A 27,045-nucleotide genomic window follows, 5' to 3' on the forward strand; every position below is an offset into this window, starting at 1 on the left:
CCATTTTTTGCAAATGGTTATGAGAAAAATTGAGTAAAACTTAACCCCATTGAAACTATAGAAGTCAATTACAAGTATAGCAGTTCGAGAAGCACTTTAAATGTGACCTCTAGAAGTGTGGCTCCGGTCTCCAGTGAACTTTAGCCCTGTTTTCTGGCCATGTCACTGCTGCTCTGACACTGTTTGGTTCTTGCTGACTTGGCACATCTCCTCTGTGTATATATCTGTGTGTGTCTGTGTCTCTTCTGTGTGTGTATCTCTTGTATAACTGGTATATCTTGTGTGGTTGTTGTGCTTTCCAGGCCCGCGCTCCAGTGAGGGAAATTGCATGCAGAACAATGGAGGCTGTGCTCAGAAGTGTCAGATGGCTCGGGGACTGGTCCAGTGCACCTGTCACACGGGCTACAGGCTGATGGAGGACGGCCGGAGCTGTCAGGGTAAAACTGTCTGCATCTGGGACACTGACTAACACACACTAAGGATAACGGCTTTGGTCATATAAACTACAGTATTTTATAATAGTCTGACATACAATTGGGACGATGCATTCATAATTATCTCACATATTCTTCAGAGATAAAATCATCACGCGTCTTTAATATATTTTGTTTTGGTACATTTTGTGACATAAGATATATATATACGGCCATTTAAAGGAACAAGCTATATGAGCCAGGCTTGTTTCGGGCCCTGATGTTTAGTTTTTGTTTCTTGGTTCTTATAAGTTCCTCTCACCTTTTGTCCTGTTGTGTTTCAGATGTGGATGAGTGTGCAGAGGAGGGCTACTGCAGTCAGGGCTGCACTAACACTGAGGGTGGCTTCCAGTGCTGGTGTGTGCAGGGCTACGAGCTCCGGCCAGACAAGCGCTCTTGTAAGGCCCTGGGTGAGTACTGCAGCTAGAGGTGGGAAATATATATCGAAGAATGGATAATATCACTGTTGTGGTTTTGGAAATCTTAAAAGTGTTATTATCAAGTATATCTCATAATGATGTAAGACACAAGGGCAGGGCAGTTTCACTTTAAAACTCCTTTGAGGTTGGACTTAGTCAACTCAGAGAATAAATTCTAATGCCTGAAGCCAGTATCATCAAATGTAAAATGGCTTCTGGATGGGAGCCAAACATCTTGATTGTGGAAACAGTGTCCAGATGATCACTGTTGAAAGTTTCTCTACATTGGACTACTCCTAGACCAATGTGGCGTTATAAATCGTCTATAATAAAACTATTCAAAATGAGCAGAAACGTCCTGTGTAATCTTCCAAACAAAGGCATGAAGTGATATTTCTGCACTTCTCTGTATAATTTTTGATCCATTCTGTCCATTTTGTGCAGAACTTAAATCTTAACAAAGACATTTACAGAGACATTTTAGCACATCCTTGATATATTGAGATAATGCAAAAACAATCAAGATATTCATTTTCATCAACAGTTTCATTCAGCAAGGTTTATATTATATTACTAAAAGCTTTTTTTTCTAAATAAATACTTTTCAAGTGCTCCATTTACTATATTTAAATGTTTTTAAATGAATATATAATAAAAAAGTTTAAATAATGATTAGATGAGATTATAAACAGATTCAACTCCAAGAAGTGAATCATTTTTTAAAACTTTCAGCCATTAATTTCAATTACATTTTAGTTCCAAAAAAATCTGAAACGCAGTTTTGCTTTTGGGAATCTTGTCCAATGAAAAATGGAATAAAGATTTTCAGATTTCTGTTATTATTTGTACAAAACACTGAAAACATAATCAATCCCCAATCCATTGTCCATTTTTTTTCTTTCAGTTTGCTTCAATAATGGAAATCAATGAATATCAACAATTAATGCATTTTTGTTTACTAAAAAGATTTGTTCAGTGTGCACATTTTGCTGCTCTAAACCTGGAGAAATGACTCGCTGCTTCACACTGGGACCGTCCAATTAATCAAATCGAGATCCAGTGGTTTTAAATGGCCAAAGATCAGCTTGAGTGTTTTTAATGTAGAGGTTTGCAGCCAATCCTCTGTCAGTAAAAACATGTGGCTTGGAGTGGAGTTCAGATGAGGTGTGTCTTGTTTATGGACATGAAAATAAGATTAAAAGCCATATTTAACTATTTATACAAATACAAAAATATAATAAAATCAAAAGCAGTAATTGGTCAGTTTATGGAAAAAAAAGATCACCCAGTCCTACCTCAAACTAAAAAGATAAGTGATAAGTTCGTAGGTTAAAAGCCAAAAATACACTAAAGGCCAGGGATGACTGATTTTGCAGTAAAGCTTTGACCACTGTTCAATAGAAATACAGCTTTCTCATTACAGTCCATTGATTCCCATTGTCACTTCAGTGAGTCACTTATATAGGGCAAATATGACATTATAGTCAGGGGGATTGGTCATGTGATCCCAAACAAAACCAGCTTAAGTACTGGACAAATTTGTGTTTAAATTAGAATGGCACTACTCCACAAATGACCAAATGACCATATTATGATTATTTCTTTGATATCGACAGTGTGTGTGTGAATGGGTGAATAGTTCCTTGATGTAAAGCACTGTGAGTCTTAAAGGTGGAAAAGCGGTATATAAAAATTGGACCATTTTACCATTTTTGTTATTATTATAATTATTATTATCATTATTATCATTATAAAAATGCTGTTTTTTGTTGTAATACAGCAAGTTCATGGGTTAAGTCAAAAATAGATATTATCAGGTTCAACATTTGTGCATTTACCTTTTGGATATTTCATGGCAAAATACAATATTATTAAAAGGAAAAACTGTCTCTTGCCCCCATCTGAGAGTAAGACAGCATCACACTCTAGAATTGGCATTTGTGTATTGTTATTGTCCATTTTGTAAATAAAAACAACCTCAAAGTATGAAAAATTTTTTTGCTAAGATCTATTTGTTCCAAATAAAACGTTAAGACTAAAGAAGAGAAATGGCATTATACATCTTACAAAAACACATACAAACTAATGGGTCCAGGTTACTGTGCAGTTTGTGCCAAATTAAATGCTATAGAATGAGACTGCATGTACAAGTGTGGGAGATTTAAAATGCAATCCAAAAATGTCCAAAAGTTTTACAAAAAAGGTCAAATTAAAGCATACTGTGTCCTTTTTCAAATTAAAATACCACTTCCATAAATTATTTAAAAAGCATATGTAACCACACTACATAAGCAGGTCTAATAGGGTCTAATCTGTAGTGAAAACATTATGATGTTTGATTATATTTGCCTTCTCTGTAACTGAATCCTGTCTGCTGCCAAAGCGTAAGTTTTTTTCCTAACGCAGTCCTGCCAAGACCCGGGTAGTTAACCTGTCCCAAAGCCCAAAACTTAACTGAATTACGTGTTCCTAAACCTAACCATAACCTTAACCTAATTGTGAAAAAATATATTGTCAAAAACATTTGCTCCATAGCCGTCAATGCAAAATGCTGGCTAGGTGGCATAACGTGGTTGGGAGAAAAAATCTAGCTGTTCCCAACAGCCTGCACCAGATGTAAAGGGCCCATATTACGCTATTTTATGTTATAATGTTATCACAAACAGACCTGAAGTTGTCTTTTGTTTCATTCACACATGTTTAACAGTCAATCCCTGCATATTTAGGCTGAGTTCTTCTCTCAAATAGAAAACGCTCTGTTCCACCTTGTGATGTCATGTGGTAATACAGGACGTGCTCCACTGTGTTTTTAAACTCCTTATACTTTCACTAGGATCATTTGGGTCATTTCAGTCCTGGAATTGAAAATTGAACTAAACATAAACATTTGAGCTTTGAAGATGAAGACAGACTAATAATGCAGGATTACTCAAACATGTGTAAATGAAACAAAACACAACTCCAGGTTTGTTTTTGAGAACGTAACAACATTATAACATGGCTTAAAGCTCATAAGAGTTTGCATAATATTGGACCATTAAACCAGAGTTAATGTTGGGCCAAGTTAGACCAGGTCAGATCCACATGTGAGATTGAGATGAATGGAGAGAGTGAATGAAGCTGTGGCTTGCGGTTTTAAGACTTTTTAGATTGACGATGACTTCAGGTGCTTGCACAGCTGCTTGTATTAAAGCAGGGCAGGGGCAGACTTCCTGGTTTTGGTCCCAACTCAAATGTGGAGAAAGAAAGTTAAATGGAGCGTGGTTTGGGGCAAAGAGAGGGCATTTGTGGTAGTGGAAATGTTGTACTATAAAATGAACATTGTAAAGGTTTATGGCAAAACTTGCAAAACTGATTTCCTAGAATGGATTGCATTGTAAATCAGAACAAAGACTGGGGATTGGAAAAATGCATAGAATACCAGATGATGTTTTTGTTTGCAATCCTGGGGAAATGTGCTAAAACTTAGCTGTAAACGTCTCAGTTAATGTCTAGTGAATGGACTGAAAAATGAACTACAAACTTTTTACTGCAGTTTCTATATTTTATCAGATCTTAAAGCAGCTTTGTGAATGTCAGGTGTATGGTCTTTCTTTAGGATCTTGTATAGAATATATTGCCCACCTCAAGTAACACTGGCTACATACACAGGGCTAAAAGGTGTAGTTAATAAGTGGTGCCTAATGCGGTAACACTATTATAAATTAGTCTTGATAAAGCATGAAGAAAGACTTTCATTGTGTACAAATTGTTTATTAAGAATGAATCAGGGTTAGGAACAACTTAATGAATAACACTAACCTTAACTCCTAACCCCTTAACTGAATCATTCTTCCATCCATCAGATAATGATCCAATTCAAATTAACTGTATTTATGAAGTAATTTTCCTGTTTTTAACTCCCGTCTCTTCCCATCAGGTCCAGAGCCAGTGCTGCTGTTTGCTAACCGCATAGACATCAGGCAGGTGCTCCCCCATCGCTCCGAGTACACTCTACTCCTCAACAACCTGGAGAACGCAATCGCTCTGGACTTTCACCACAACCGCGAGCTCGTCTTCTGGTCCGACGTAACTCTGGACCGGATCATGAAGGCCAACCTCAACGGATCCAACGTGGAAGAGGTGGTGTCTACGGGACTCGAGAGCCCAGGTGAGCAAAGCTGGCAATTCTTACAGTTCATTTCTTTACTACTTCTACCACCACTTTGCCCTTTCTTGCAAAATGTTCTTCATCAAAACCTGTGCAAGTGTAACCAATCACACAGAAATCAAATTACTCACACCAGATGGAAATGGAAATTTTGTGTCATGTTTATCAAGGCAAACAGCCACTACACTACAACACTACTACAACGCTACAACAACACTACAACAAGTACTACAAGAACAGCTTCCAATACACGTTTTTGCAGCATGTTGAAGAAAAACATGATTTGACATTCAGATTAAAGACTTTAAATGCCAACTTTAATGACAAATCAAACTTTACCGAAACTTTTCCAAAATTAAGACATGGAGTTAATATGATTGAGGAGCAGATTCATGCCTCAACCTCCTTCTGCTCCTCTCCAGCAAACCACAGCTCACCTCAACCACGCCTCTAATTACCCAGAAGCCCTATTTTTACAAGCCTATCCTGGCAACACCATCTGTCTCTCTTGACCCCTCCCTCCCATCCCGTGTTCATCTTTTAGCCTGAAGACCTCACTATCTACGGGGGGTCCTGAATTGCCCATCTGCCCAGCCTCCACATCGATCACATCTTTATTGTATACCATTGTTGTGGCGTGGTCCTTGCTAGTGAATGTAAGTTAATGAGGAATGTGAACATGCTTTTCTCCATAGGTGGTTTGGCCATCGACTGGATCCATGACAAACTGTACTGGACTGACTCTGGCACATCTCGTATTGAGGTGGCCAATCTGGACGGGACTCACCGCAAAGTACTGCTGTGGCAAAATATGGAGAAGCCAAGAGCCATCGCACTGCACCCAATCGAAGGGTAAGGATTTCAGGTCAAATATATCAAAACTTAGGTACCATTTTATTATAACTACACCTTAAGTAGCCCTGTTAAAGCATAGACAAATCTTTAATTCACAATGAGAAAATAGTTTATTGAGAATGTAGTAACTGCTTAAATAAAGGTGCACTGCTCAGTTTTTCTGGTGGAGGGTCCTTCTTGACTCTATGTTGTTATGTCTATGTTATTGCTTTGTCTGGAATGTTCATTTGCTTGATTACTTAGTTTTTGGTTTTTGTTTTTTTTATTGCTCAAACGTGAATTCTCCCCACAGATTTGGCCTGGTTTTCTTAGAGATAGAAAAGTTGCCATACTGTGAAACCTGTAGGCAAAGTAATAACCTCTCCATATGGTTGTGCTTACCCTTCACCAGAAAAGTTACCTAGTGCACCTTTTAACCCTATTGTGGCGGATGCTATCGTCTCTGATAGATCACGGTTTACCGTAACTCCGCAACCAATTGTGCTATCATGTAGATTCAAATGACATCTCAGAGCAGAGGCATGGGGGTCTTTAAATATTTTACTGACATTACGGTAATCTGCTTACGTTGCCCCTCAAATATGACGAATCAGAGCGTAGGTGCTGTGGGGATTTTCCTAGTCAGTTATTCGATGTGTCAAAGGAAAAACATGGATGGATATGTAAAATAGAGGTAGTTGTGTGGAAAAAATGCAGTACATTCTGATACTTCCTTTAACATGATTTTTATGGTTAAAAAAGAATAAAAGTCTAGGCGAGTTATACTGGCCTATAATGTGCTCAGGGTTAAGGGGTTAGGGTAATTAAGTACTCACAAAGACTAAATAATTCTTAAAGGTCCCATGTCTATGTTATAAATGTTGTTTCCTCATCACAAACAGACCTGGAGTTGTGTTGTTTTTTTTTCATTCACACATGTTTAACACACAAACATTGCAGATTTAGGCTGAGTCCTTTTCTCAAACAGAAAACACAATGTTCCATCTTGTGATGTCATGGAGTAGTACAGGAAGTGCTCCACTGTGTTTTTAAACTCTGTACACCCTCACAGAATCATTTTGATAACTTCAGCCCTGGAATTCCCAAACTGTACTGAACGAAAAAGGTAAAAGGTAGCTGTTAACTTGAAAACCACACCATGACATTACAACGTGGAACAGAGCATTTTGAGCTGTGGAGATGTAGACAGACTAATAATAAAGGGCTGCTGAAATGTGTGAATGAAACAAAACAACTCCATGGATGTTTTTGAGAACGCAACAATATTCAAACATGGCTTAAAGCTCACAAGGGTCAAGTTTGTGTGATATAGGATCTTAAGTAAATAAACCCTTTCTTCATGATGCATTAAGGTTTTGTTCATGTAGTGTAGTTATTGAAGTAGTTATTGTAAAGTTTTAGCAAAAAGCACATAAAATCCACATCACTCTTCCATAGTACGGTGTGGTGTCCTTATTCTTCTGTAAAATGTTCAAAACTTGATGTCCTAGTTTATGTTGAGTCTAAACAGGATTGGAGTTGATGGCCACAGGCGTTCATCTGGTGGAACAAGCTTAAAAAAAAAAAAACAGTCTGGAGCCGCGAGTTTTAGGCCTGAGCCCCAGAGAAAAGTGCGACTTATGTAGTTTATGTAGCTTATGTAGGCCGGTCACTTAGAGGAGAAATATGCTGTTAAAACTCCCATCAAGAGCAGGCAAAACGGTGTCAAAAGCTCTGAGATTAGATTTTGATGCAACATAGAGCTAAAAATATGAACTATGAAAATGAGCAGAATAGATCTATATTGTTTTGTTTTCAAAATGCAAATTACAACTGAACAGACTCAAACTCCTTTAAAAAACAAGTTGTATTTTAATATCCAACTGTACAGCTCCAGCTGTCATTGTCTTCCTTCGCTTCACACTGACAATGACTTAAATATGCACTATGTAACTTTTCTGGTGGGGTGTCTGCTGCCACCTTCTGGTATTCATGGAGATGATATTGTTTTGCTTGGAATGTTCCACAGTATGGCATTGAACTTCTTTCTTTTTGATTATTATTTTATTATTTGTTTATAGCTCAAAATCCTTTGATATACATGCACTGGGATCGGTCTTTCAATGGATCTTAGCTGCAACTTGTCTCAGTAGCGTCATCTGCTTGTCTTTAAGAAGATAGCTACTAATACGTAATGCCAAAGCTAAAAATTTCTATGATAACAAGCGCTAGAAGTTGAACGCGTCTTTATCTTCACCATTGCTTAAAGAAGGGCATCCTGTGTTAAAATAGAAATAAATGAATAAATAAAAGCAGGAGTTTAAAGATAATATTATGAGCGTTAGTAGCATAATGTTTGTCTCCCTCTCCTCTCTCCGTCAGTAAAATCTACTGGACAGACTGGGGGAACACTCCTCGTATCGAGTATTCAAACATGGATGGCTCCAATCGCAGAGTGATCGCAGACACTCACCTGTTCTGGCCAAATGGACTCACCATTGACTACGCCAGCCACCGCATCTACTGGGTCGATGCCAAGCACCACGTCATCGAGAGATCCGACCTAGACGGACGCAACCGGAAAGCAGTTATAAGCCAAGGTACTGTGTGGAGCTGGATAGTATATTGTTATATTTGATGGGATAAGATCCCGTGCCATAAGATCTTGTGAGATTCAATTGCCACCAGATTGTGTACACATGTGGAAAATGGTCTTGTGAGATTTTTTTCCCCATGTGGTTACATTTAAGCTGGACTGAAAAAGGGTTACAGCTCTTGAAAAGCTATAGCTCCAAAAATAATTAAATCAAAATTGTGATCTGAATTGCAGTTTATATATTATAAATGATGTCAAAACCTTGTCTTATCTGGTTTTTGGAGACCCAATCTTGTGTCTCTTAACTTGGAGGAATTGACTCATCCCAACCTTGAATATATAGGTTTAGGTCCCCAAATTCACATTGGCATGATTGACAAGGGGATTAACCAATCAGGGACATGCATGGTCCATCTGTCTCAAAACAAATATGGCTGCTTGAGGAAAAAAGACAGGCATACAGACATACATAAAATGGGGGCAGAAAAATATGGCAGATTTCTGCAGAATAAATTAGTGAAGCCCTAAAGTCTGTTAATCTGAGGTGAGAGAAATGTGATTTTATTCAGAATGATTGATAACCAATGAGGTCCTTTGTTTCACACACATCACTGAAAGAAACAAATCTGATTGGACAAACATGTTTGGTTCTGGCTCAAGACGCAACAGAGGGAAGATTGACCAGGCTGACTGGAACATTCTGGACTTGACAGGTAACAAGTTACTAGGAATAAACTATGCAACAATCCTGATCAAAGCCCCACTAGAAAAATGCAGAAAAACTGACAACATGACGATCTGTTAAACCATTAGAGGTCATAATTAACATGTTACAAACTCATTCACCTCAGTGTCAAATGGGAGCTTTGCCTCGTAATTGAAATGGGCACCTTTGTTAGCCTTTCCGGCGTTAGCTCCTGTTAGCATTAGCTTTTATTAGCTTTCCTGACGTTATCTTGGTGCCTCTTTGTGGGCTCACTCAACCCCTTTGTCCCCAGTGTTGTCAGAGCAAACAGAGGCTGGGCGAGGGACAGACCAATTACAGCCTGATCTCCTCTGCACACATCATTACAGACACAGGCCTAAAACTGCTGCACACACTCTCAAAGTCACCGCTCGGCACATCCAACGGTTTATGCACGAATTTATGGATTACACATATTCTCAAAGTAAAGATTGTAGAGTGCCCCTGTCATCCTGATTATGGAAGAAGTCACTCTTATCACAGGACTATGTCATGTTTTTTTCCCATAAATAAAATATATACAATAAAGTAATCTAAAAATTACTTTTTTGAAGATGTGTAAAAAGGTTATTAAAGGTACAGTTGTTTTTCCATAATTGAATATTTGCAAACTGATATTGAACTTTGTGTGTTTTTGTTTCTCATGAGACCCAAACTATTCTAACTCCTTTTTCTTCTTTTTTACAGTATTACATTACAACGCTTTGTTTACCAGGTTCATAAACTAGATCAAAGCCTGTGATTCATATAAATAAAATGAACAAAGACACTAAAGTTTGGGTGTATCTAAACTTTCCCTTTTAAAGCACAGTATTTTCCTCATTAAACATTTGACCTGGAAAACAAGTTTGAAAAGTGTTAAAAGCTCCAAAACAAAAGGCAGTTTCTTGTTAAGTCTATAAGTACATCAGAAGTGCACAGTGTGATCATGGCCCATTACGACCTTGGTGTTTGTCCAGATCTGTCTTTTTAAACCTGATATTTTTGCTTTGGCTCGTCAGCTCCTCTGTAATGAATGGAACTGTTGTTTTGAACCTCCATTAGTGTTTAATACCTGCATTTAACACAGAAGGCGGCATAGGTTTTTCCATGCATTCAGCACATAGTGAATGTACAGATCTACATAATACAATGTACATGGGCTAAGCTGCAAGGGAGTAAGACAAGGCTGATGTGCTTAACAGCACTGCAGCATATTTTTGTTGATTGTGTTAAGTGAACGGCGTGTGTGTTTACATTGTAGAGTTTGATGGTGATGTCATAGTCTCAGATGGAGAGCTGAGGAGATTGGGTGCACATATTAATCTTATGCCTCAAAGTCTGATACAGTCACTCCTTTGAAGTTGAATAATGGCACCGCTTTTTGTTCTAAAGCTATAATCTAAAACTAATTTCACTCGATTTCATTTGTGTTGACAGAAGCAGACATTGAACTTTCTGCCTTTTTTGTTTTATGTGGATACGAGCATAGCAAAATGGTACCTAGATACTAATCAATACTAAAACTGGTATTGAAATACAAATTTAAACAAGCATCAGTACTTGAGTACATAGTATTTTCTTTGCTTTGAAATTTTTATTTTTTTGAAAATTGTAGTCACTGTTAGTAATTACAGAGGCTTTAACCATAAACGAGGTCAAACTAAAGGTAAATTTGACCATACAGTTCTCAGCTGCTTTTCACTACAGGTTGAGGTTTCATATGACATCACAACTTTCTATAGACCAATGATATTTAATACAGATGAAACAACTCAAATGGATATTGTTAAAATGCAGATTTTTGTTGTAAGTTGTGAGTTATTGGGTCTAATCACTAATACAAAGATCTGGTTCAACATTTGTGAATATACCTTTTGGATATAAGTACAATGTAATTAATCGGGAAAACTGTCTCTTGTCCCCCATCTGGGAGTATGACATCATTCCATTTTAGAATCTGAAACCCACTAAGAAAAGTGGATTATTTATTGTTTGGAGATTTGCAAAATAAAGTATTAGAGACGGATGGATATGTTTTTTTTCATGGCCGATGTCGATACTAATTGTTTAGCATCCAGGGCAACCAATGTCTGTGTTATCCCATCTGATCCATAGTAAAATACGAAACTGAAGAAGTGGATGAGCAATCACTCCTACAACTATTTGTCCAGTTGACAAATTTAAATTTTGTCTTTCGCTACAGGGCAACCAATGACAATATTTTTGGGTTGGGGCCAATTTTGATAATTTTTCCTCAAATTATATGATTTGAAACTTATTCATGACCGTATTTTCATTACAAACCCATCAGAGAGCGGTGTTGTCACATTTTGAGGTGTGCCCTTTTATCATTAAAGTGTCCAAGTGAAGCAAAAGGTCTCCTCTTTAGTCAGTTGCTCAACCGAAATAACATTTCAGCCTATGTTGGAGATTCAAGGCCATTAGCCAATATGCTAAAAAGTGCAAACATCGGCACTTTTTAGCATATCTGTCAAGTATATATAATGTATTCAATCTATTTAAAATGACTTCCGAATTGTCTCGCGTAATCTCCCAAACAAAGGAAATGAAATGTCATCTGAACATCATTATCGAGTTAATACAACAAAAATATCAAGCTATTTTAAACTATTTATGCTTTCCTCTCCCTCTTCAGGCCTCCCTCACCCATTTGCCATCACAGTGTTTGAGGACAGCTTGTACTGGACTGACTGGCACACCAAGAGCATCAACAGCGCCAACAAATTCACCGGGAAGAACCAGGAAGTGATCCGCAACAAGCTGCACTTCCCAATGGACATACACACGCTGCACCCCCAGAGGCAGCCCGCAGGTTAGAATACAGACGTTTAGTTAGGCCTATTATTCCTATATTACACCATATTTTGACAGCTATTGGATTTTGAGGCCGCTGTACCTGACTTTTTACTGTCTTAAAAACGTGAAAAACAGAACTTGTTCATTTTAAACAGTTTGTAGTGGTCCAAAGTTATTTCTCACTTACCTTATGCATATAATCATTCACCACGACAAGTTTATAAGTACTTTTTTACAACTTTCAGAGACCAGTGTAAAGTTTTGTGGTCACAGCAATGCCAGCAACAGCTAGCATGCTAACCACACACTTCCTGATTATTAGACAATACAATTCTTAATTAGTTAACAGCGAGTACAGCGGACTGATTCTGACCTTAAGAGCTGCTTATACAATATATCTGTACTGAGGCTAGACACATTTTGCTCTGATGCATGGGGTATTTGTCTACAGGTAATTTAATATACTGACATAGAACACAATACACAAAATAAGAATGTATGCATTAAATATTTCTAACTTCTAAATCTAGTAATCTGAAAATGGTGGAACTGGTCAGAAAGTGAAGATTTTTAAGTGCAATCATTTTCATGTATTTATAATTAACACTTTGTTTGGTGTGATATTACATGTGCTAACTTTTCTGTCAGGTGGCAGTTTGTGAAGAAAAAGCTTTAAAAAGTTGAAAATCACAAGTTCTAAAAAGGAATCACTCAAATTATTCCAATATACAAAATTCTGTCCAAAATGCACCAAGATTACATTTTTCCAACAGTTCAAACATTCATTAAGGAAAAAGTGTATATACTTTTATTCATCAACAATAACTATGAGCATTTGTCCTTGTTTACAGTACGGTTGCTAGGTAACAGTTATGGAATTACCTCTGCATATGCTGCATCTGCAGCCCATGTCCAACCAGGAAGTAAAATTATAAAGTTCACCAAAACAGTCAATGTAGAGAAAACTAGGTATGATTTTAAAGGTTAACACAATTTTGGTCAAATTATTCATCTATGCACTTAAATTTCATTGGCAAAAGTGCATTACAAGTTTGTTTCAGCATGCATATAGATCATGTTTTAACACAAAAAATAAGAAACTAATCGATACTAAAACTCGTATCGAGAAGTGTATTCCTTAGTATCGAAATAGAGTTTGAAATTTCAGCATGGTGATGACACTAGTACTATATGCTTTAAAACTCATCTTGCTGTTTACACTATTCCTATTAGATATTTCTGACATACTTTCCTGGTCCTGTATTGACCTCCTCCGTTTTATTTCTGTGGCCTGTCCATAGCTAGTTTCACTTTCGCTGCAGCGTGAAAAACTAAACTTTATCTTGGACCAAACTCAACCAAAACAGCCCTGAGTGTTTTTACATGCTGCTAACACAAATGCTCTCAGCCTCTCTGCAGGCTCAAGAATACAAGTCATTCTTAGTTCGGCAGTAGTGTTGTCATGATGCTAAATCTTCAAACTTGATTTGGATACTAAGGTATATACTCAGTACTCAATACTGATACCACAGTGATAATAGAAACACTTTCTTTTGACAATAGAATGTGATATTCAATATTAAATGGTATCACTTTCTTTTATATTCCCATGTGGCCTTATATCTGTGTAATCCCTCAGTGGTTAAATGAGTATTTAGATTCAATGCTAGTTTTAGTATCTAGATTAGTGTTTAGATTAATATCTGATTAACAACCGTATCAGACAGTAGATCCTTTTATTTCTTTATTGTTACTGTCCTAAAAACATGAAAAACGGAAATAGTTCATTTTAAACAGTTTGCAGTGGTCCAAAGTTACTCCTCACTTACCTTATGCATTCAGAGCATCCTAATTATTCACCATGATGAAATGATAAGTTCTTTTCACAGCTTTCAAAGATCTTGTGAAGTTTTTCAGTCACAGTCAAGCTAACAACAACTAGCATCCTAACAGCTCTCCTCTTTATTCTCACACAGTAAACACGTTGTAAATGGATGGAGACAGTACACAGTGGACTTATTTTGACCTCAAGTTGACCACACTATATCTGTACTGGCAGATTGTGTTATATGGAAAAAATCGGGTATGGGGCTTTAACTGAAAAACTTGTTTATTGATATCTTATTGAAGAATTATTGTATAAAATCAATCTTTATGAGCTTTGGTTTTCCATTATCATAAACTTGTTGTGAATTATATTTTGACTGATGAGTGATGTTGAAGCTATCCTGTAGTGTCCAGTATTAGAAGCCTGAGAGCGTTTATTTTCACCTACCCCCATATCCTTGCCCACTGCCCTGTACTTACTTCGGTACTGGAGAAATTTAGGCTTCAGGTCATACATACAAGTCAGAATTTGTGTCCCCATAAGGCAACAGGGAACAAGAGCTGTTGGGTGACTAAAGGCACTGTATGTAACTTTCTGGGGGTGTCTTATCAACTGCATGATTCCAAAGAAATGGAAAGTTAAAGCTATACTTTGGAACATTAACCTTGGAGTTAAATTTTATGCCATACCGTGGAAGATTATAGCCAAAGAAACAAAATTTCCATGGACATGAGCAGGCCAGGCAAAATAAGAGTCCAAATAAGGACGTACGTTTTTCAGGGCAATAAAAACATGTGTTTGATTTTTCCCTTTTACAGGAGGCAGGAATCGCTGTGGGAGTAATAATGGCGGCTGCAGTCACCTGTGTCTTCCCAGTAACAAGAGCTACACCTGCGCCTGCCCCACGGGCTTTAAGAAGGTCGACCACTACAACTGCGCCAACAGTGAGTCCCATTCAGTGTTTTCTGTCATAACATCAGAGATAGGAGCAATGAGATCAGTTAGTCATAGCATTGGAAGTGTTGATGTTACCCAAAGGCATTTATAATGAGAGATGAGAAAAGATATTGATTTAGGCATTGATTATGTAACCAAGCATTGGGTCAGTCTCAGTTGTGCAGTTAAGGTTCATTCATTTGATAAATTAAAGCTTAAATTAACATATCAAACAATGGGAAGTCTTCAATTATAATGCGTAAATGTAATTAAATGTAATTAAAATATATGTATGATTATATATAATATATTGTGCTTGTGTTTGCTATATAGTGATCAATCAATAAACATCAATTATGTTACAATTTGTACATTTTTAATCACAATATTGATCTAAATTTTTTTATTTTTTTTATTTTTTTAAAGAAACAAGTCAGCTGAATTCTGTGTTAGAAAATTGAGGTGCTCAATGGGAGCCGGCATTACGACAAAGAAACGTGTAGCTGTCGGCCCCTCTTATAGATAGATGCATATCACACCAGCAAAGCATGAATTATTTTTTATTTGTACCAAAATGACCATGTGGTGCTGCCAAATCCTATGCATATCACCGGTTAAGAAAATCAAATTGGAGAATGAATGAATGTACCAGTGGTGGTGAAAACGGGGATTGAACCAGAGCAGTGATTTCTTGAAAATAAGCGATTAAAGATTACTCAAACATGAATTACTCCACATACAACTTCGAGAGGGTAAATGAGAAAGAAAGAGCTACAACATGGATGATTTTGCATAATAGGTCTGCTTTACGTTTAAAGAAAAAAGTTTTGGGTTTTTTTTCAGAATGATTAGTGCTAATGGCAGTTGTAGTAAACATAACCCATGTAATGGAATTTGTCAAATTAAGAAGGAAATTATTGTAATTATTGTGCGATTTAGTATACAAGGGCTATATTGTATATTTGTATATTTTTATTGTTAATATGCCATTCACTACTCAACTGTGCAATCAGGCTAATTTAAAATCTTTATCCAATTGTAGTCGTAAATGTTTTAATAATGAAATGTAGTTATCTTCCTATACAGTAGTAGTAGTAGGAGTAGCAGTACTAGTAGGAGTAGCAGTACTAGTAGGAGTAGTAGTAGTAGCAGTAGCAGCAGCAGTAGTAGCAGTAGTACTTTGCTTGTATATGTGTATGTTGTGTTGTTGCCTCCCTGTTTAACCTCAGGAGACTGACAGAAGACATTTGGTCCTTAATCAGGTCTTGACCAGTTCCTGCTTTTTGCCCGAAGGACGGACATCCGGCGCGTCAGCTTCGACACGGAGGATATGTCCGATGACGTCATCCCTCTGGCCGACGTTCGGAACGCCGTGGCTCTGGACTGGAACGATAAAGAGGGATTCATTTACTGGACTGATGTTACCACAGACTCTATCAACAGAGCTATGTGGGATGGATCCAAGCAGGAGGTATGAGTTTAGACCTGGTTTAGACCTGGTTTAGGCCCAGTTTAGGCCCAGTTTAGGCCCAGTTTAGGCCCACTTTAGGCCCAGTTTAGGCCCGGTTTAGGCCCGGTTTAGGCCCGGTTTAGGCCCAGTTTAGGCTTGGTTTAGGCCTGGTTTAGGCCTGGTTGAGACCTGGCGTACCCTTGTACGTATTGTATTTAGTGCAAGGTCTGATTTAGTCTGGGTTTAGACTCGGTTTTCCTCAGTCTTCAACCATTTGATTAAAGGTTCACTATTTAACTTTTGTGCTTGTTAAAGCCACAGTGTGTAAGGTTTCATTTTGGCTGTGCTTATTGCACTTAAAAAACTTTGAAAAATCTGCGTCCTTACTCTGAGTGGACTTACATCTCCACAAACCTGAGTTTTATTTGGCCTGGAGATGGGCCTCCTCCTTCTTGCTTCCATGGAAATGTTGTCCATTTGACTTTACTCTTCCACAGTATGGCAAAAAAAAAACATCTATCTCCATAAAAATTGTTCTGAATCGTACAGGTGACCTGCCACCTCCAGAAAGTCACACACTGTCCATTTTAACTTACAACAAACATGTCTTTTTTCTAAAGTTACTGTGAAAGAAATTATTCACTTTTGTTTATTTATAAGAGAAAAGTACTTTGTACCAGTTTAGTCTGATGTGGATAATACAATTTGATTATCTTTATTGTATTGCGTAACAAATACACACTTCCTAGTTTACATTTTAGTGAGATTTGATTCAGTTTGGCCTCTTTACGTGGTGTTTCTGTCCCAGTTCAGAGCTCTTTTACTCATGTGTTAGAAAGTCAAGTGCAGCTGTGGAGGGACAAGGGGGATGATGTGGGCTTTAGTGCCATCTGCTGGACATACTAAAGTGTATTTAGAGTCGAGCAGAATCACGTTCACAAATGTTGAAAGGTTGGGTTAGTTATTTACTATGCATATATTGTATATATACTTGGACGCTGAGGCTTTGAGTAAATATTTAAGAATGTTATTATTTGACCAAATATTAATGTTTTTAAACTTGTGTCAGGTGGTGGTGGACACTAGTCTGGAGAGCCCTGCTGGTTTAGCCATTGACTGGGTTACAAACAAACTCTACTGGACTGATGCTGGTAACTAAATTTACAGTTTACTTTTTTCAATAACATTATAATTGACATACTCGTCAGTAAAAGCGCAATAAGATGAGTTTTTATCGTAGTATTGTTGAATTATTGTATTTACTTTTAGGTACAGACCGTATTGAAGTGTCTAACGCAGACGGCAGCATGAGGACTGTTCTGATCTGGGAGAACTTGGACCGACCCAGAGACATTGTGGTGGATCCTATTGGAGGGTGAGATTTGAGTTTTTTACAATAATGTCATTTTCTTTGTTTAGTAGCAGTAGTAGTGGCAGTGGTAGTAGTAATAATACCAGAAGTAGCAGTAGTAGCAGCAGTAGTAATAGTAGCAGTAGTAGCCACGGTATGTTTTGACTTGGTTTACTACACTACATTATTGCTATGTTTTTCCTTTCTTTCTAATTTCGAAAAGGTAATAGCTGTAACAAGTGCTCCTACTGACATTACAGACACAACTTAACCTGGAATGCCTTTAGCTGTTACATACACAGGACAAATCACACCATTAATTATTATTAAACAGATAGGATCTGGCAATCCAAAGTGAGGAGCTCATTCTGCTTTCCGATTGGATTATTTGTTTGAAAACCAAGGCTCATGACTTTTATGTTATGTAAAATGGTTGGTTAGGACACTTAAAGTAACACCATGTAACTTTCTAGAGTTGGCATAGAAATATTCTTATTCTAATTATTGTTATCTCTTTGGAACATTTTCCATGGAGATAGTAACAAGGGATGTTTTTTATACATTTTTCAGTGCAAAAAATAAAAGCTTTAATTTTATAAACATTTTTGGCAAGAAAGTTACGCTGTGGGACTTTCACTATATGTTTATGTAAACATGATCTTTCACATTCTCTGCATATGGACTGAATGCACAGAAAACGTTTTCAAAAAGTCTACCCACAATGCTCATCTGTATGCTTTCCTTAGATTCATGTACTGGACTGACTGGGGAGCGAACCCAAAGATCGAGCGTGCGGGCATGGACGCCTCTGGTCGTGCAGTTATCATCTCCTCCAACCTGACGTGGCCAAACGGACTGGCCATAGACTACTCCACACAGAGGCTGTACTGGGCTGACGCCGGCATGAAGACCATCGAGTTTGGGAACTTCGATGGGTCTAACAGACAGGTGGGTGTTGCTATTTTCTATTTGGATTTGTGCTGCAAAATGAATCACAACTGAATCAAAATAGCAAAAGCTGCAAACATGCCACTGCACCATTTTTAGTACTTATGTTAATATGTTAAATAGTTAATTGCCATGGCAAGATCACTCTTTTTCATCACTTTGTTCTGCTTTCATGTTCGAGTTGAAAAATGGTCATGAACGTTCATACAAATCAGAAAAACAACTTGGGAATCAAAACCTTTTGCCTGACATCTGCACCCGGCATCACCAGCTTTGTTCATTTGAGCATTTGCATTAAAAATTATTACATTTAGGGGTTAACTGTCAGTCATTCAGATCATAAAAGAGCAACAGATCTGAACAAGAAAGACCCGGCACTACAACTGTTTCATTCATCTTAACTAGCTAAGTAAAGAAATAATGGGTTTATAACTCTTACTCAGTTGTTGCTCCTAAAAACATGTTTATTGATCAGATTGAGTGATTTTATTATTGGAGACATCAAAATCCTAACTTTCCAAGATAAAAGCATATGAATGCTAACAACATCTCATCTCGGAGTACCAAGTTCCAGAGGACCACATGAATGCAGCCTGAAACCCACTGAAAACTAACATAAAGATTCCTTCCTATTTGAATTATTTGAAAAAGCACCATCCTCTGTTGTTGTAGCAATAATTCAAATCACAGCATTACAGCTTTTCATTAGAAAAAGGTCCTCACAAAATCCCTCAAATCAGGAAAGGGTCATTTGCCTGAAACACACGAGTAACTTAGTGTATAGTGTATCATTTGTTATGTTTGAATCCCACAAATTCAAAGTATGGTAATGTATTCAGCAGAGCAAAATTTGAGTTGTGTATTGCCATCTAGAGGTTTATAACTACAATTTACATAGTGTACTGATGAATAAATCTTGTTTTATCTCTCCTCTCCCCAGGTTCTAATTGGTAGCCAGCTGCCTCACCCATTTGGCCTGACCGTTCATGAAGATAAACTATACTGGACAGACTGGCAGTCGAAGAGCATTCAGAGCGCAGATAAAATGAGCGGACTCAAGAGGGAGAGTGTGGCCGAGAACCTGGAAAACCTCATGGACATACACATGTTCCACAGACACAGAGGCACGGGTGAGGGGCACCATTTTGCCTTTTTGTGTTCAAATTAGGGCTGTAGTCGACCAAAAACATTCTTGGTTGGCTAAAGACATGTCCACGATTAGTCCACTAAAAAGGGGGTGTGGCAAAAGCTCTTAAAATCACTAACTATTTCTCTGTATTTGAACCAAACTGTTCTCACATAACTACACCAGCACAACATGCAAAACACAAATGTATTTTTCCTTCTTATCTTGCCCCATATAAATCTTTATAATCTAAAAAAAAATGATTAGTTGATATCATGATCTTCTATGAGCCAGATCACAGTTTGGATTTTATCACAATTCATGTAGACTAATTCCACCTGTCACTCACTGAGAGCATTCGGAAGATTGACCAATCATAGGAGAGAGTGTGGAAAAGTGTGTGTGTGAGCTGCATTAAACAGAAAAGAGCTGAGCTACATTCTGACGATGTCACCAGAAAAGGAGATTGTCACATGGATGAGATGACGATTCGATTTGTATTGGTTTGTATCAACATATCGCCCTGCCCTACCCTGAAATGTATAAATGTATATCTAATCAGGCCCACCAACAGAAATGAGGGGACCCAGGGCATGAAGCCTCACTTGGGCCCCCTCTAATATGAATTAATATTAGCCTCACTTCCTTTTTGTCTAATTTTATTATATGTAATTGAATAATGTTTAACCTGCATAGTCATTTTAGTTATTGGTGCTACTTTACATGTTAATAGCAACTACACTAACAGACTGCACATTTACTGGAGGTTTTACTTGCTAAGGCTGAGCATATCATTTTTTTTAATATATAACCAGGGAGATGACCAGCAGGTTCTGATTCTGATAATGCATTTTGCAGCCCTGTTTATTGCCAAGAAAGTACAAAGCATGTATGCTTGGTTAATCATATAGTCATGGAGTACTTTCTCTGAGAAATTGCCATAATTACCCTAATTAGAGTATAAGTCAAGTACTGCCTCTTTTGATGTCCACATTGAAATAGGCACTTAGTCATTTAGTGCTTGATTAATTATCATAATTAACAATAAATCTGAAAACTAGAAAAAGATACTGTTATAATGTTATTTCATTATGGCCATATCCAAAGATGAACACATCAGTCTGATTATAGTGCCACGGACTTTTTAACTGTTTAAAAACCAAGTGCAGTTTTACCTGTGGTTAATTTAAGTTCATGTGTGCCCTCTAGTGTCAAACCCATGTACAGTGCAAAATGGAGGCTGTAGTCACTTGTGTCTTTTGGCTCCGGCTCCGAAGGCATCGAACTGCGCCTGTCCCACCGGCATCAACCTGCAGGAGGATGGCAAGACTTGCACTCCAGGTACAGCTGGAAGTCTGGACTTTATCCATGGGTTTCAAACATAAAGATTTCTTTCTGATTGGAAGGATTTTCTGAGGACATTTACCCATTCAAAAGATGTAACATTTGATTTGAATCGCTTCATTGATTCAGCTTCAAACCCATGAATAATGTTCATTGTTTCTTATTGCATTAAAAACGCATGTGTAAAAATCATTTATAATGTCTCACTGTGACTAGCTTCAACATGGAATCTCTTCATACACAGTAAAAGAATCAAATACTACATGACAAAATTCAAACATCATTGTTCAAATCATGCAACTTTAATCCAAACATTAGAGATGCCCATTAAGATAAGATGAGAGACCAAAAGTTAAATGTAACTACAGTTCTTTGAATGTTGGATGACGGATGCCAGAGGACAGTGCTGAAAGCACTGAATGATTCCCTGTGCATGCATGAAGGAAATCATTTAGTACGTCCAGCACTGCCCTCTCGTGGTCAAAAGGTGAACTAGAACTAAGCTATAAAAACTATTACATAGGATAAGTAGCTGTGGCTGTGGTTATATACAGTGCAGCACATGGACAATAAACCATAAAGTAAATCTTTCTCCTTCCTATTTTAAGGCATGAGCACGTTCCTCATCTTTGCTCGGAGGACAGACATTCGGATGGTGTCTCTGGACATCCCATATTTCGCTGATGTTGTATTGGCCGTCAACAGTTCAATGAAAAACACCATTGCCATAGGAGTCGATCCCAAAGAAGGTATGGAACTCACTTCATCAAGGCATAAAATATGATTAGACCAAAATCAAACCTGTCTAAAATATACACATTTTTTTGTAGGTAAAGTGTACTGGTCAGACAGCACACTGAAGAAAATCAGCAGAGCTCACCTTAACGGCAGCGCTCACGAGGACATCATCTCTACAGGTAAAGACTGCACTGGAGGAGGAAACATGAAAACTTAAAATGGGGCACAGGTTTAACTGGATTATTAATTATTTCATGGAGGGCAAATCATTACTTAATTTTACTATTATTCAATGAATTGTTAAAAATCACATGGTTGGACACAAATACATTTTGGTTGGACTCAAACCAAACAGAGAAAATATTTTTTTTGAAAACAATGATTATCTAGCACTTAAATGTGTTAAAGGTTATTCATCTTTTTATTTGTATTATATCTATACCTTATAGCTAACATATATTCCAACAATATTTTTATATTATTCCATTTACTACAAATTAAATTTCAATAAGCCATTAAAACGGGCTGAATTCCTCTGCTCATGTCTCCCCTTCTGGGTGTCAGGTTTGATGACCACAGATGGAGTGGCAGTAGACGCTGTGGGCAGAAAGATCTACTGGACCGACACTGGCACAAACCGGATCGAAGTGGCTAACCTGGACGGGAGCATGAGAAAGGTCCTGGTGTGGCAGAACCTGGACAGCCCCCGTGCAATCGCACTTTACCACCAGATGGGGTAAGAGAGACCGGTTTAATGCAGCTTCCAATAACCATTCTGAAGCTATTGAGTTGCAACTTATTTTTATTACTGTACCGACTGTAAGTCGCTCTGGAGTATAAGTTGCAACAGCCAAAAAAAGTTTATAATAATGAAGAAACATACATAATTTCGCATTGGACTATAAGTCATATTTTTGGGGGAAATTTATTTTACAAAATCCGTGACCAAGAACAGACCTTTTATCTTTAAAGGCAAGTTATAATAAAAACAATAAAATAGAGAACAACAACGTGAATAGCAGCACAGCATGCTAACGTCACACATTTATATTTATTCAGCTACATGAAGACAATGATCTGAATGCGTGTCTGGTATGATAACGTAAGATATTATCAGTTAATCAGATAACTAAAGCATAAAAAACAAGCTAAAAAGCTCTCGATCTCTCTCCAAATCACTAAATCCATTGAATTCTTCATCCTTGATGTCGCTTCTGAACAACACCACCAACTCCAGAGGTTAATGAAGCGCCACTTCCACATGGCTGTCATCAGACTCAGCAGAATATGATTTTCTTTTAGAGGGCAGCGTGAGGTTGTCAGTTGACAATAATGAAGTCAGTGTGACAATAATGATTGAAAATATATTTAAATAATTTCACATATAAGTTGCATCCGAGTATAAATCACACCCCCGGCCAAACTATGAAAGAAAGTGTGACTTATAGTCCAGAAAAATAACAATTATATTTTTAACAAGGAGTAAGAACATTTGAGTAAAGAGTGAAATATAAACTACTAAATTATTGGCTCTCAAACCACTAAAGAAAAGATTTGGTTTTCCGGTATCACCAGATCTAAATCAGGACTATTCCAGGTGTAAATTAAAAGGCTCAAAATAGTGCACTGCTTGTTTAAAGAATTTGAAATGAGCCTCAAACTAGATGAAATAAGCATGTGTGATTTGCTCTGTGTAACTTTTACCATCTCATCTCAGGTACATGTACTGGACAGACTGGGGGGAACATGCTAAACTGGAGCGTGCTGCGATGGATGGCTCAGACAGAGCGGTGCTGATCAGTAATAACCTGGGCTGGCCCAATGGACTGGCCATAGACACAGCAGGTTCCCAGCTCCTGTGGGCAGATGCACACACAGAGGTACGACACACTGTTCTGAAGGATTTCACTGTCTATTGGAGTGTATAAGCAAAGAGAGATTGTTTTATGTGGTCCATAGGCACATGTCTTTGTTCTAGTGAAGTAGTTGTAGCTTAAAAAAAAACAACAACTACACTTTCAGTATTTACATTTGCATTTCAAAGTCTGTTGAATAATTTACTTACAGTATTTAAATGCTTTTCATTGCAGTTTAAGTCAGAATGTAGCCAGGATGTCAAAATAGTCCAGTTTATAAGATAAAATATAGAATAAGTGACATACATTAAAACACATTTTTATTTTGATTTATTAGAAATCTATAAGAGAATTGTTAAGGAACTGGATTGATAAGAGAACTTGTCAATGAATACTGCATCCAAAATTTTGTTCTAAAATAATATACGTTTTTTCCTAGAGGTAAAAAAGGCAGATTTTTACTCTGTATTTCCAAAGCTCACAGTGTGCATAGTGTGTATATAAAGTAGCCATTTCAGTTTTAAACTGTTCAGTAAAAGATGTTGCTAAAGAAACGATCAACACTATTCTTCTCCAGAGGATTGAAGCCTCAGATCTGAATGGTCAGAATCGTCGGACTCTGGTGACTCCCGTGCAGCACCCATACGGGTTGACCCTCCTCGGCTCCCATATCTATTGGACCGATTGGCAGAGCCGCAGTATCCAGAGAGCTGACAAGAACACAGGAGGAAACACCATCACTGTGAGGTCTAACCTGCCCGGGCTCATGGACATCCAGGCCGTGGACCGGGACAAGGCTCTGGGTAAGGACCAGCACATGTGTAGGGCTGTGGTAGACTGAAGAAATCCAGGATGCTTTATGAACCAATTAATAAACTAAAAGGGCGCTGGCACGAGCTCTCAAAATGTTAATTATATTGCGCTAAAAACAAAGAAGAGGTAAATTTAAACTACAGCTTGGTCACTCCTTGCCTTCTCTCCTTCATAAACTAATAGCTTGAGCCCTACAGATAGTAATGCAGCACTGCCTGTCTCAGCTGTATAGTCTACAGATGAAAACAAGAAATAAAACAAAAAATACTTTCTGTATAATTTGCTCAATTTACCGGTCAATTTACATTCCTACCCTCACCTATGGTCATGAGCTTTAGGTAAAGGACCAGATTGCAGATACAAGCGGCCGAAATGATTTTCCTCTGCAGGGTGTCTGGGTGCTCCCTTAGAGGTAGGGTGAGGAGCTCAGTCACACAGGAGATGGATGGATGGATAATTTGAACAGATAAACTCACATAAAAAGAAGAGTGAAGAGTACTTTAATAATCTTTTAGTAAATAACTCATGGATTTGCAATTCCACAGAACCAGAACACTCAGAACCTTATTTTATTTAGACTGTAGTTTCTTTATTTATTTATTGAATTTGCCCAAGCTGATTTGAGTTCATTTTCATCAGCAGTCTCTTCGCCAGGTGTGAAAAAGGCACCCTAAAAAATAATACAAGTGAAATATCCAAACATTTTTTTATTGTAAAGCCTTGTTTATAAATATAGATATATAGTGTGGACTTTTGAGAACTTTTAATCATGTTATAGTTGTTTCCTTCTCATTTCCCTCTGAAGTTGTATTGTTGCATGTTGCATGTTTGAGTCATTTTTAATTGTTTTTTTTTCAAGACGGCATTTTGCTGATCAGTCTCCGTTTTCACGCCACCAGTACAACCTACTGCTCTGTATTTACTTTGTTCTCCGATTTTGTTTTCTCAATCAGTGATACGCCTAGGATTCAGCAGCGTTGCGTTGTCATTTTGGTACAAAGGAAAACAAATCCTTGGCTTGCTAGTGTGATGTGCAGCTGTCCATCGGAGGGGTTGACAGCTGCACAGCTCTTTGTTGTGTTGACTTTGACAGCAGTGTCATCGCCCATTGAGCAAGTTAGCAAACTTGTGTCTCTTACTAAGTCATTTTAGATCAATATTGCGATTTAAATGTTAAAATTATAACATAACTATCCATGAGTGTCATAGATTATAACTATACAGCAGACACTAGCAAAAGCTTGCCTATTTTTAAGCCACTGCTTTTTCTCCTCCCTCTTTCTCAGGTCATAATAAATGTGGTCGCAGGAATGGAGGCTGCTCTCACTTGTGTCTTCCCCGCCCTAACGGCACGTCGTGTGCTTGTCCTACTGGCATCGTCCTGAAGGGAGACGGGCGCACCTGTGAGGACGCTCCAGAGACCTACCTGCTCTTTTCAAACCGAGTGAGTGTCCGGAGGATCTCACTGGACACGGACGACCACACGGATGTCCATGTCCCTGTCCCGGAGTTACATAACGTCATCTCTCTGGACTACGACAGTGTGGACGGGAAGCTCTATTATACCGATGTCACACTCGATGTCATCAGGTATGAACTAGGACAGAATAATGGGATTTTACATCTGTGTTCTCTGAAGTTCCCCCTAGAAGAACCAGAAACTTGCCACACTCTCTAAAACTACAGCACAAAAAAATATATATAAATCACTAAAAAGCATCAGTTTCAGACAAATAAATGGCAGTTGTAGGGTTTAGTCCCAATACTAGGGCTGGGACAAGACACAAGATTGGTTCCCCAAGAACAAGTCAAGATGAGACTTTGATATCATTTATAGAGAATGCAGTTTTTGGTTCAGTTCACAGTTTTGGCCTCACCATTTTGTATTTATTTCATGTGATATTTTTGCTGTCATTGTAGCAGTGCATTTTGGAAGTACAGCTTCTCAAGAAATACTCCCCAACACTTATCCAAGCCAAATGTAAACACATGGGAAAAAAATCATTTTTCTCATGTGTGCACAGTCTTGTGGCTACCCTACCCCATACCTATTTTCCAATAAGTTGTTTGAATTTTTTATTATTATTATATGTTTATTACTTGACGACCTGACCCCCTCTGCAATCTCTGTGGTGCCCCCCCAATGGGTCCCCGCCCCCCCAAGTTGGGAATCACTGAACTAGAAGTGCATAATGACATTTTACACCTACACATTATCATTATCTGGGATTTCTGCTTCAATAGAGCACTTTATGTATGTGCGCCAGCATTAGTTTCCTCCTATGTGATTGGGCTGATCCTCCAGTGGTTAAAACAGTTGTTTGGAGGTACCTTAAAGATGCATGCACCAAAGCTGTGACTCTCCGCAGGCGTGCAAACTTGGATGGCAGTGGGATGGAGACAGTGATCAGTCAGGGCCTGAAGACCACAGACGGGTTGGCTGTGGACTGGGTCTCCAGAAACATGTACTGGACTGACACGGGCAGAAACACCATCGAAGTGGCTCGACTCGACGGGACCAGTCGAAAAGTCTTGGTCAACAATAGCCTGGACGAGCCCCGAGCCATTGCAGTCTTCCCCAGCAAAGGGTCAGTACCGAGGGATATGGGCTATTATGATTTATAAATCAAATATGTGCA

At 38.0% G+C, this 27,045-nt stretch overlaps 1 protein-coding gene across 1 annotated transcript in view; it reads left to right on the forward strand.

Annotated features, from left to right (window-relative positions):
• lrp4 (low density lipoprotein receptor-related protein 4) overlaps positions 1–27,045 on the forward strand; it is a 167,581-nt gene that overhangs the window by 132,611 nt on the left and 7,925 nt on the right. Inside the window, exons 10-29 of the mRNA XM_033987216.2 lie at positions 303–437; positions 758–883; positions 4,812–5,042; positions 5,738–5,894; positions 8,259–8,476; positions 11,856–12,032; positions 14,663–14,788; positions 16,043–16,251; positions 17,300–17,381; positions 17,500–17,605; positions 18,328–18,529; positions 19,470–19,659; positions 20,865–20,996; positions 21,608–21,748; positions 21,830–21,916; positions 22,302–22,473; positions 23,455–23,617; positions 24,171–24,396; positions 25,693–25,996; positions 26,776–26,994. Coding sequence (XP_033843107.1) covers positions 303–437; positions 758–883; positions 4,812–5,042; positions 5,738–5,894; positions 8,259–8,476; positions 11,856–12,032; positions 14,663–14,788; positions 16,043–16,251; positions 17,300–17,381; positions 17,500–17,605; positions 18,328–18,529; positions 19,470–19,659; positions 20,865–20,996; positions 21,608–21,748; positions 21,830–21,916; positions 22,302–22,473; positions 23,455–23,617; positions 24,171–24,396; positions 25,693–25,996; positions 26,776–26,994 — 3,403 coding nt within the window. The remainder of the gene's footprint in view (positions 1–302; positions 438–757; positions 884–4,811; positions 5,043–5,737; positions 5,895–8,258; positions 8,477–11,855; positions 12,033–14,662; positions 14,789–16,042; positions 16,252–17,299; positions 17,382–17,499; positions 17,606–18,327; positions 18,530–19,469; positions 19,660–20,864; positions 20,997–21,607; positions 21,749–21,829; positions 21,917–22,301; positions 22,474–23,454; positions 23,618–24,170; positions 24,397–25,692; positions 25,997–26,775; positions 26,995–27,045) is intronic.

Source organism: Periophthalmus magnuspinnatus, chromosome 3 (genome assembly GCF_009829125.3).
Source record: "Periophthalmus magnuspinnatus isolate fPerMag1 chromosome 3, fPerMag1.2.pri, whole genome shotgun sequence".
Taxonomy (NCBI): domain Eukaryota; kingdom Metazoa; phylum Chordata; class Actinopteri; order Gobiiformes; family Gobiidae; genus Periophthalmus; species Periophthalmus magnuspinnatus.